At 38.1% G+C, this 12,661-nt stretch overlaps 1 protein-coding gene across 1 annotated transcript in view; it reads right to left on the bottom strand.

Annotated features, from left to right (window-relative positions):
- NAD-ME1 (NAD-dependent malic enzyme 1) overlaps positions 1-12,661 on the bottom strand; it is a 63,523-nt gene that overhangs the window by 10,244 nt on the left and 40,618 nt on the right. The window contains exons 12-14 of the mRNA XM_089157848.1: positions 5,308-5,373; positions 5,045-5,117; positions 4,870-4,956 (exon numbers count right to left, since the gene is read on the bottom strand). Coding sequence (XP_089013974.1) covers positions 4,870-4,956; positions 5,045-5,117; positions 5,308-5,373 — 226 coding nt within the window. The remainder of the gene's footprint in view (positions 1-4,869; positions 4,957-5,044; positions 5,118-5,307; positions 5,374-12,661) is intronic.

Raw genomic sequence — 12,661 nt, 5'->3', positions numbered from 1 at the left:
GCTACTGTTGTTGCTAAAGTATTAAGGAGTTTGAGTTCAAAGTTTGATCATGTGGTTGCCGCAATTGAGGAATCAAAGGACCTTTCTGTATTGTCCTTTGATGAACTAATGGGATCTCTACAAGCCCATGAAGATAGGATGAACAGGTCAAACGGAAAAGGAGAAGAAAAAGCCTTCCAAGCAAGGGATGGCTCATCTGATAGGAGAATTATCAGTAGAGGTCGTGGAAGAGGAAACTATAGAGGAAGAAGCCGTGGGAGAGGATGGTTTAAAGAGCCGAGGAGATGCTATACATGTAACAAAATAGGGCATTTCTCAAGAGATTGCAGAAGCAAGGTGAATCAAGCTGACTTTGCAGAAGAAGCAGATGAAGATGAAGAAACATATCTATTCATGGCCCTTCTAGACCATGAGAAGAAGGAGAGAAACACGTGGTTTATAGACGGCGGTTGCTCAAATCACATGACTGGCTCAAAGTCTCTATTCAAGGATCTAGATGAAGAATATAATAAGCTGATTCGGCTGGGCAACAATAAAAAGATTCAAGGAAAGGAAAGGGGACTGTTCTAGCAAAGAGCATGCTTATTTCTAATGTTTTGTTTGCTTCAGAATTGGCACATAACTTGCTTAGTGTTGGACAATTGATGAAATGTGGGTATTCAATTGTATTTGACGATGACATATGCAGTATTACTGAAAAGAGAACTAACCATATACTTGCTAAAGTATGCATGACAGAGAATTTTATGTTTCCTCTTAAAATTACTGATTTGGAAAGTAATTCTTTTGTTGTCATTGATGAGAGTATTTCTGAGTTATGGCATCTAAGATATGGGCATCTGAATGTAAATGGGCTTAAACTTTTAAATCGAAATGATATGGTAACTGGATTACCACTGATTGAGGAGTCTAATAAAGTATGTGAAAGTTGTGTACTTGGCAAACACAAGAGAAGATCTTTTCCTGTTGGACAGAGATGGAGAGCATCTACACCCCTAGAACTTGTGCACTCAGATCTTTGTGGACCCATGAAGATCGAATCACTGGGAGGAAGTAAGTATTTTCTACTATTCATTGATGATTTCACACGTAAGAATCGGGTATATTTTTTAAAGTATAAATCAGAAGCTTTTGAACATTTTCTCAAATTCAAAGCTCTAGTTGAGAAGCAAAGTGGGAGTTCCATCAAAGTATTGAGAACAGATAGAGGTGGTGAATTTCTCTCAACTGAGTTTAATTCTTTTTGTGAAGGCAATGGTATTCACAGGGAATTGACATCCCTGTATACGCCAGAGAAAAATGGAATTGCAGAAAGGAATAATAGAACCATTATTGAAATGGCAAGGAGTATGATGAAGAAAAGAAGAGTTCCAGATGAATTTTGGGCAGAAGGTGTCACTACAGCAGTATATTTGTTGAATATGTCCCCAACAAAGGCAGTGATGTATAAAACACCATTTGAAGCTTGGTACAAGAGGAAGCCTTCAGTGAGCCATTTGAAGGTATTTGGTTGTGTAGCATATACAATGGTAAATCCGCAAAATCGACAGAAGTTTGATGCAAAATCTATTAAATGCATCTTTGTTGGTTATTGCTCACATTCTAAGGCATATAGACTTTATAATCCAACAAATTGTAAAGTCATGGTTAGTAGGGATGTCATCTTTAATGAGAATGATGCCTGGACTTGAGATGATAAGGGAAAGCAACCAACAACACAACTTCAACTTGATGAAGAAACTATGTCAAAGGCAGCAGTTGAAGTTACTGTTGAAAATTCTGCAGTAGGTACTCAAGATACTCCATCGCCAATAAATGGCTCAAGGATCGATGTTTCTACTCCAACAAGCAGCTTAAAAACTCCCAAAAGCACATCAGAGAGTGAAGACGCTTCAGAGAGCGAAGAAACTCCTCCCAGGAAGTATAGGTCAATTCGGGAGATATAGGAGACATGTACTTTTGCATTGTATGCCTCAGATCCTATTAGTTTAATGAAGCTGCAGATAAAGAAGAATGGAGGAGAGCCATGCAAGAGGAAATTTCAGCAATTGAGATAAATCAAACTTGGGAGTTGGTGGATCCTCCACATGGAAAACAAATTGTAGGACTCAAATGGGTTTTTAAATCCAAGTATAATGCTGACGGTTCACTCCAGAAACACAAGGCTCGACTAGTTACAAGAGGATACTCACAGAAACAACGTATAGAATTTGAAGAAACTTTCTCTCATGTTGCAAGATTTGAAACTGTTAGGATTCTTCTTGCCTTAGCAGCACATTTGAAGTGGCCAGTTTATCAGTTTGATGTGAAATCAGCTTTCTAGAATGGAGAGCTAAGTGAAGATGTATATGTCTTACAGCCTGAAGGTTTTATAAATGAAAAACATTCTGCTAAGGTCTACAAGCTGACGAAGGCATTGTATGGATTAAAACAAGCTCTTAGAGCTTGGTATATGAAGATTGACACCTATTTTCTGCAATATGGGTTCAAGAGGAGTGAGAATGAACCAACACTATACATAAAGAAGGGAGGTGAAGGAGAACTGCTGCCATCTTAGCATCCTCATTTCTGCTACATTGAGTTTATCTATATGATTCTTTTTAACAGCCCAACACTCTTCACCGTACATCATAGCTGGTCGAACGACGGTCCTATAGAATTTTTCTTTTAATCTTTAATCGAATACGTCGATCACACAAGACCCCGAACACACCTCTCCACTTCATCCACCCTATTTTAATTCTTTGGGAAATATCATCCTCTATATCACCTCTAGTATTAATGATTGAACCTAGATACTTAAAGCAATCACTTTGAGGAATCTCCTTATCGTCAAGTTTCATCACCTCATCATCTGTCCAATCATGACTAAAGTTACAAAGCTGCTCTTCATGATTCTAACTTAGTATTAATCCCTACTTGAGGCTCATTTATCAACACAATATCATCAGCAAAAAGCATACACCAAAGGACCTCGTCTTGAATGTCTTTGGTTAATTCATCCATTACAAGTGCAAATAAATATGTGTTTAAAGTTGATCCTTGATGTAGCCCAACTGTAACTGAGAATTCATTACTTTGTCCCCCCCCACTGTTCTTACACTTGTCACTGATCCATCATACATATCCTTAACTATGTCCACATATCTACTTGCAACACTTCTTTTCTCTAGTACTTGCCAAATTAAAGCTCTAGGAACTCTATCATAAGCTTTTTCTAGGTCAATAAATACTATATAAAGGTCTTTCTTTATAAAGGTCTTTCCTACACTCTTTATACCTTTCCATAAGTCTCCTAATTAGGTAAATAGCCTCCATTGTAGATCTTCCCGACATAAAACCAAATTGGTTCTCCAAATTTGTGTTTAAGTGTTTTAAATGGGTTTCAATTACTCTCTCTCATAATTTCATAATATGGCTCAAAAGTTTAACGCCCCTATAGTTATTCTAACTTTGAGTATCTCCTTTATTTTTGTAATTGGAACCACAATGCTTCTCCTCCATTCATCTGACATTTTCCCTGTGCTCATAATCCTATTAAACAACTTAGTCAACCAAACTAGCTGGTGGGTTTCTAAGCTCTTCCATACTTATATTGGGATTTCATCAGGCTTTGCATCTTACCTAGTTTCATCCTCTTTAGTGCTTCTTTTACTTAGGACATCAAAATTCTCCGTATATAAGTTCAAAAATTAGTGCCTTGATGAATGGTGTAATCGTCTGAATCACTTGAAGTATGCTCATTTGGTACACTAAAGAAATAGATTTCCCATCTTTTCTTAATGTTCTCATCACATACTAGTACTTTACCATCTCTATTTTTAATACATTTAACATGATCAAGATCTCTACTCTACCTATCCCTTATCTTTGCTATCTTATAAATAGATTTTTCCCCCTCCTTCGTGCCCAACTTATTGTATAACTCTGCATACTTCTTCTTCATTGCTTTTCCCACAAATTTTTTAACTTCATTTATAGCCAACCTATACCTTTGAAGATCTTCAACATCCTTAGTTCTTTACCATGTCTTAAAACTAACTTCTTATTCCTAATGGTAGCTTGAACCTCACTATCCCACCCCCAAGTCTCTCTATAAGAATGGAGCTTTCCTTTTGATTCACCTAGGACATCTTTAGCCACCTTCTTGATATACATAGCCATCTCATTCCGCATCGCATTAGAAACTTCAAACAGTGCTTCATAGAGTAATATAAGCAAATCTTTAACTAACTTTACAGTAGACTTAATGTAGTAAATAAAGTATAAGAATACCCTGATTCAAACAGAAAACAAGGGTGCACTGTACAAAATTAACAGAAACTTTTTAATTATTCTAAATATAGAATAAACTCATAATGATTCTGTGACTTGGACTTGGCTAATTAATAATATGAGAAAAGACTCAAATAATCCTACTAGACTGATCCCACAGCAGCCCCTACACTTATTTTAAGGCACATTAGATATATATATATATATATATATATATATAGAGGGTTTGAATCTATATGCATACCAACTTGAGGCCAAGTTTGAAAAGAAAAAAATGCCCGACCACAGAAGGGCCTCGAAACCATCACCTCTAGATGGCTTGGAAAAGTTCCCTGGTTTCAACCATATCTCAGTTTCTGGCTGGTGGAAACCAACCTTGAGGCTGAGATCTTGATCCTTGAAAGATGGTCTCCATAAACATGTAGAATTCAGCATCTTTATTTATCCCTTTTTCTACAATACTGCATGTGTCCAATTAAGTATTCCATGAATCCTACATTTCTTCTCTTCTAGCATTCCAGTTGCATACATCAGTGTTACCCAAAAAAAAATGAACAGAGTTGCTGATGGCCATGAAGGTACTACAGTACGTACCGAGATCAACATCATTGAATGGACTTCCACTTGCAAATATGACATTGTCACCTACAATGGAGAATGCTTCTTCTGGGGTGCATTCAGCTGTTGAACAAAACATTAAAAGTATCTAAGTCTCGAGGCATATTAACAGGTTAATCTTGAACTTACGAAGTACCCCAAGTTCACATACCATTTTTAGTAGGATTTGACATTGCAAATATAGCTGGTCTGGTTGAAGTCGAACCTTTCATGGCTTCTAAAACCTGAGAGCAACATGCAGTACCACACCAGCTTCTTTATTATGAACAACTAAAACAGTCTAAAGTAACTGTAACTCACAAGAGCAAAATAGTTCGTTATCGGAAATCTGTCACGAGCCTTTTGAATAGAACTATAGTATGAACAAGCATGAAAGCTCATCAGAAATCCTAGTTCCTACTGACTATTATGTACCTCTCTTGAGAACAAGCTTCCAACTGCGGATAAGCCAAGCAGTACATCAGGCTTTACTTGTTGGATCTGGTTGACAAATAAGATAGATTAACATAGGGACTACTGCAGTGAATTGGTTAGCAACAATTACATGTTTTTTGATGTTATTTTAGAGACTAGTAGACTAGTAGTTGCTCAATCATTTTACAAATTGCACCCGTTTCCATCTCAACATTTGCTCAAAAAATAGAACTCGGTGTTACTAGATTACCAAGTAGCCACATACACTCAATTTGCAGCAACTTGAACATTTTATGTCTAATTCATAGGAAGGTTAACATCTATTAGCCACCTATTCACACAAGAAACAAGATATTGAAAGTGAAGGCCAAACATCAGAGTTGCAGCACTCACATTTTAAAGAATTTGTAATGTCAACTAAATCCTGAGCCATAAATCCAGCATGACTGTACTGACAGTATCACAAAACAGAGAAAGTAGACCCAGAATCTGGAGAATTCCATGTGACAAAACAAAGAACTCAGAATAGCCCAATAACAGTGGTGCAATGGCCTATCCTAATAGAAGGCAGCCAGCAAAATTTGACAGAACTCTATGTGGATGCAGAGTGATTCCACCAGGCCCTCAAACAAAGATGTAGACTGATTCCTCCTGGACATTGAGCCAGCAGAGAGTAGGAACAGTTCGGACCCGAGTCAGCTCAACTTGAAGCACAGACTGCACTGATTGGCTATAAGGAAATCAAATAGCACCTTATCCACAATATCAGCCTTTTGTATGATTGGTTGCACTTGATCCGCCAAAATAGTATCAGAGCAGGTGGTCATGGGATTCAAGTCCTCCTCTAGTAGTGTATCTGCTAAGGGCAGGAGTCGGGACAATCTGTCCTGAGCCAGCTCAACTTGAAGCATGGAATGCACTAACAGGGTTGTGAACTATAGGGTTGTACCTTCTAATGTAGTACTGTATTTGAATGATCGAAAACAGTAGCTAATCAAAGTCTTTTCACAAGGAATAAATTTCAGATTTGAAAGGTTATCTATAGCACAAAGATAAACAAGACCTAGCGTGATATTTTAAGGGTAACTTTAGAACAACATTGTGATAATAGGGACAGAATTGCAAACACACAGTGGAGGCAGATCTGTAGACTAGAACTAAAATGAGATGAACTATAGATGAGCAACCAGAGATGAGCAAAGCTGCCTTAGAATTTTAATGTAAAATGGATGGGCAGATCTGGTTAGTTACTAAAAAAAGAAATAGATCACCAACTTGATCTGATAATAGATGAAGAAATTGAAGGAACAATATGAGGGAATTGAGAGAACAATAAGAACAACAAAGTAACACCCAGGCTTCACATGGCAACATGGATCAATTGGATCAGGCACCAAACCACCTTGATCAAACACAAGGTTTCTCCATAGAGAAGAATAGCTATCAAAGCAATTTTGATACCAAATGATGAGTGAGTTCCGCCCTCTTACATTAATTCCTTTATATAGCCAGCATCTAAGACATAAGCATTAAATACATCATCCAACCACTAGCTAGCACCCACCTAATAATGACTCAACCACTATTTAACTCTTGACAAAGGAAAAGTCCTTTGACAAGAGTTCCTTTATTTTCAAAGTACAACCCCTTTTTGTTGACTTTTTCAAGAACTAGACTTGGACTTAAGTCTAGCCTATAAAGATTAAAATATGTAAGCTCACTTTAACCCACCAAAGTAGTCCTAGCCCATGAAAGTCATGGGCTGATTAGAGTCAGTTATTTTGAGAAAGAATAAGGTGAAGAATGAGGGAGAAGAGAAGATGGAAGCCACGATTTAGTTGTGGAGGCTCAGATTGAACTCATAAGCACTCCTCAAATAACTTCACTATTTATAGGCTAATTTACAAGCCTATTCTATATAGGAAAGCATCAACCAATTTCGATTGGTATAAAACTCTTAATTACCGCCTCTTTTTCCTATCGAGAGTTAGTGCCTTGCACTAACTTTCGATGGATCTGTCCTTTCCCAAATTGCCCTTTCCTAACACTCCCCCTCAAGCTAGAGCATATATATTACTCATGCCCAGCTTGTTACAAATATAGGTAACTCTTGTATTCCCTAGAGCTTTGGTGAACAAATCTACGAGTTGTTCTCCAGTCCTCACATGCTTGGGGGATATTATGCCTTGTAGTAACTTCTCACGAACAAAGTGGCAATCAACTTCAATATGCTTGGTACGTTCATGAAAAACTGGATTTGATGCTATATGAATCGCAGCTTGATTAACACACCATAACTTCATTGGTGTGTCATCAATAATTCCTAATTCCTGGAGTAATTGTTTTATCCATACCATCTCGCATGTTACCTGTGCCATAGCACAATACTCAGATTCTGCGCTTGATCTTGCTACCACAGTTTGTTTCTTACTGTTCCATGATACAAGATTTCCTCCAAGTCGATCTTCTATCAATAGGTGATCCAGCCCAATCAGCATCAGAGAATCCTTCAACATTTCTATGCCCATGATTAGTGTAAAGAAGTCCACGTCCTGGTGCTTTCTTAAGATACCTCATAATTCGTATAACTGCATCCCAATGTGATGTTCGTGGGGCAGACAAAAATTGATTCACAACACTGACTGGAAAGGCAATGTCAGGTCTAGTCACAGTCAGATAATTCAGCTTTCCAACAAGCTTTTGTACTTCTCTGGATCATCAAGAATGGTTCCATCTTCTGGCATTAACTTTAAGTTACATTCCATGGGAGCGTATATGGGTTTTGATCCCAACATTCTTGTTTCAGAAAGCAAATCTAGTACATACTTCCGTTGAGATAAGAAGATGCCCTTTGTTGATTGAGCAACTTCAACTCCTAGAAAATACTTTAACTTGCCCAAGTCTTTGGTCTGAAATTTCTCTTGCAAATAGGTCTTTAATCTATCAATTCCTGAAGTGTCATTTCCTGTAATGACAATATCATCAACATAAACTACAAGAAAGATTTTGCCTGCATCAGAGTTTTTAAAGAATACAGAGTGATCACTTTCTCAACGAGTCATCCCAAATTCTATTACAACAGTAGTGAATCGTCCAAACCATGCTCGAGGTGACTGCTTGAGACCATATAACCTTATTCTTCTACCCCTGAGCAAAAAACCCAGGTGGTTGCTCCATATACACTTCCTCATGCAGATCTCCATGAAGGAAGGCATTCTTCACATCCAACTGAAACAAGGGCCACTGGTAGGTAGCGGCAAGAGAGATTAAAATGCGGATGGAAGTAAGCTTGGCAACAAGCGAAAAAGTATCAACATAATCTACGCCATAAACTTGAGCATAGCCCTTGGCAACAAGACGAGCTTTCAGGCGAGCTAAAGAACCATCAAGATTAACTTTCACAGTGAATATCCACCTACAACCAATAGCTTTCTTTCTTGAGGGTAAAGACACAAGATCCCAAGTCTGATTGTCCTCTAAGGCTTGTAATTCTTCGTTCATTGCACTGACCCACCCAGGATTAGACAAGGCTTCAAGAACATTCTTAGGAATAGGATAAGTCTCCATAGTAGATAGAGCAGTAGAGAATCCAGGTGATAAAGTAGAATATGGAATAAAGTTAGAGATGGGATACTGAACACAAGAACGAGTACCCTTCCGAAGAGCAATTGGAATATCAAGGTCAGATTTGGCAGGAACGTCCGTAGGATCAACAGACGAAGTCGGCACAGAGGTAGAGACCGTAGGTGCAAGAGGGGGAGCCGGTGGTTTTGGACGGCGCATGTATACTTTGGTGATGTTTGGCAGAGGTGGAGGTGAAGGAACTGTACCCTGTGGAAACACACTTTGAAAAATACATAGATCATCATTTAGGTCAGTTAAACTATGAGACTCAGTAGAAAAAGGAGTGCACTCAAAAAATGACACATCTGCAGTAACAAAATATCTTCGTAAGTCAGAAGAATAACAACGATATCCCTTTTGAGTGCGAGAGTACCCCCAAAAAATACACTTAAGTGCACAAGGATCAAGTTTAGAGATCTCTAGGCAATGATTACAAATGTAACATACACAACCAAATACGTTATGAGGCAAAGTAAATAAGGGAGATGAAGGAAATAAGAGAGAATGAGGAATGCCACCTTTTAAGACAAATGAAGGTATCCTGTTAATAAGATAACAAGCAGTTGAAACTACATCAGCCCAAAAGGATTTAGGAACCTTCATCTCAAATAAGAGAGAACGGGTGACCTCCAATAAGTGTCTATTTTTTCTTTCTGCAACCCCATTTTGTTGAGGAGTATCAACATAGGAGGATTGGTGAAGAGTCCCATTAGAAGCCATAAATTTACAAAAAGGATCAGAGAAATATTCTTTGGCATTATCACTATGAAAAGTACGAATAGGAACACCAAATTGAGTACAAATTTCAATAACAAAATTGCAAAATATGTCAAATAATTCTGAACGATTTTTCATTAAATAAAGCCAAGTGACTCTTGAAAAGTCATCCACAAATGTAACAAAGTATCTGTAACCTGAAGTAGAACTAACAGGACAGAGTCCCCACACATCAGAATGAACTAGAGAGAAGGGTGATCTGATCTGTTATTTATACGAGGAGGAAAACTCACACGATGAAGTTTTCCAAACTGACAAGACTCACAATTCCAACTTAGAAAGAGAATGAAAACTTTTATCTACCAATTTTAGGTTTTCCAAAGAGGGATGCCCCAATCGACAATGTATTTGATGGGGGATGGAAATACTAGAACACGCAGTAGAGGATATCTCCTCGAATAGATACAACCCCCCAGACATACGGCCTCTACAAAGCATCTTCTTCGTCGTAAGATCCTGAAATAAACAATATCCAGGAAAGAATTTCACCAAACATTTATTAGTGGAGGTAAATTTATGAACAAATAATAAGTTAAATGGCAAATTCGGTACGTAAAGAACTGAGGGTAGGGTAATGGATGGAGTGAATTGAACTGTACCACTCCTTTTACATTTATATGAGAGCCATCAGCAAGTGTAACCAAAGAGGATGATGGAACAAAAGAGGAAAATATACCTGTAGCCCCGGTCATATGATCAGAAGCTCCTGAATCAATGATCCATGGGCGAGATGTGGTTGAAAGGCAAGCAGTAGCATTACCTGTCTGAACAACGGTGGCAGCGGCTGAATGTGGTTGAGTGGCCTGAAACTGAGTGAAACGAATATAATCTGCATCAGTCATCTTTACAGTCTTACCCTCAAGATGAACGGTAGTAGTTGGAGATGCTGATTCAGAGGTGATGATTGCATTCGCCATGTGTGGGGGCTTCCTATGAAGCTTCCAACAATATCGTTGAATATGTCCTGGACGACCACAATGATGACAAGTCTTAACTTGTCCTGTACTGTCAGTAGAGTTGTGTGAACCTGGATATTTTCCAGTATTATTTTCTCAAGTTCGTCCTATATTCTGTCCACTAGGGGCATGTCCTCTAGAAGTGCCTCAAGAAACTGTTGCCAAAGCTGAATTTTCTGTAGAGTTATTGGTACTCTCTGTTGCAACACGAAGACTCTTGAAAATGTGTCAGCTAACGTAGGTACTTGATCACTACCAAGAATTTGTGCTCTAACTGCCTCAAACTCCTTTCCAAGACCTCCCAAGAAACCCATAACAGCTAATTGCTCTCTTTGATTTTGCATAGTTTTGATATCATAGGAGATAGGTAGAATAGAGTTTAGTTCTTCATACATTCTTTTAAAATCTGCAAAATATTGGGTAATATCTCTACCTTTCCTATCTACTCGATAAAATTCCTGGGACAATTCGTAGATTCTAGCCGATTATTCGACTTAATACAACACATTCAAATACTCCCATAATTCCTTCACAGTTTGTAAGTGAGTAACCAAATATATAATATTATCGGCCAAGGAATTAAACATCTGCCCAAGTATTCATGCATCAACAATTGCCCAAGTATCATCATCTTTAGGTATAGTCTTAGTCAAATGATCTATTTGTCCCGTCCAGTAAGAACAATTTTAACTATAGCCCTCCATTGGTGGAAATTTGATACACCCTCCAATTTCTTCTCAGTTAACCGATGAGAGGATGAAGAAATAATTTCAGTCATGGTATTTTTACTTGAAGTTTCTCCCATTTCCAACACAATTAAAATCAAATCCCAGAAATCAGAATCAGAAATCAGAAATCAGAATTAGAATCAGAATAAATTCTAGAATCAGAATTATTCCCAAATTAATCTTAATCCCAAAATCAGATTAATCTCATAACTATAAATAAACCTATATCAATCAAACTTGGACCACTTGGACCACTTGAACCAACCGAACCAAAAAACAAGTTAAAACCAAGTTAAAATACCAATCGAACTTGCTCACTGCAGGTTACTCTCATCTCTTTCTCGAAGACTCTCTCTCTCTCTCACTCTCTCACTCTCTCTTTCTGATCTAAAGCAACGATCGGAAACGAAAAATCACAGCACAGTTTCTGATCTAAAGCAGCGTCGCAGGTCACTCTTCTCTTTCTCTCTCACTCTCTCTCTCTCTCTGATCTAAAACAACGTCGGAAGTGAAAAATCACAGCACCAGCAACTACTCCGGCGGCTTCTTCTTCTCCAAAGAATGGTTATTCTCTCAACTCTAAACAGATCGAGAGTGAGGAGGACGACAGACACTCTTCCTCAACCCCAAATCACAAAACAAAAAATATCTCAATCAAGCGCAGTTTATTCGTACCTGAAAAAATGCAGATCTGACACCAAGCTGGGCATTCTCTTACACCGATCTTCAATACCAATCACCAAAGTAATGGCAGCATATGAAGTTGCATCAATCTTCAAATAAAAATCACCAACAAGTGCAACATACGGTGCTGCATCCCTTTAATTTCTGGAAACGACTCTCACATCAGGTACAATTTCTTTCCCTTCTATAGAATCAATTGTTAGCTCTGATACCATGTTATTTTGAGAAAGAATAAGGTGAAGAATGAGGGAGAAGAGAAGATGGAAGCCACGATTTAGTTGTGGAGGCTCAGATTGAACTTATAAGCACTCCTCAAAATAACTTCACTATTTATAGGCTAATTTACAAGTCTATTCTATATAGGGAAGCATCAACCAATTTCGATTGGTATAAAACTCTTAATTACAGCCTCTTTTTCCTATCGAGAGTTAGTGCACTTGATGGATCTGTCCTTTCCCAAATTGCCCTTTCCTAACAGAGTCATACCCTTGTAACCCATTGGGTTTCTTTTTGGCCTTTTGGAAGGAAGATCTCACTTGATCTGCTAACAAGAAATACTTGACTTCAAACACCAGCAGATCTCTA

The sequence above is a fragment of the Hakea prostrata genome, chromosome 6, assembly GCF_041222555.1.
Source record: "Hakea prostrata isolate BN-2017 chromosome 6, UWA_Hpros_2, whole genome shotgun sequence".
Taxonomy (NCBI): Eukaryota; Viridiplantae; Streptophyta; class Magnoliopsida; order Proteales; family Proteaceae; genus Hakea; species Hakea prostrata.
Note: the sequence above shows the minus strand (reverse complement) of the source record. Positions and strands in the feature narration are given on the sequence as shown.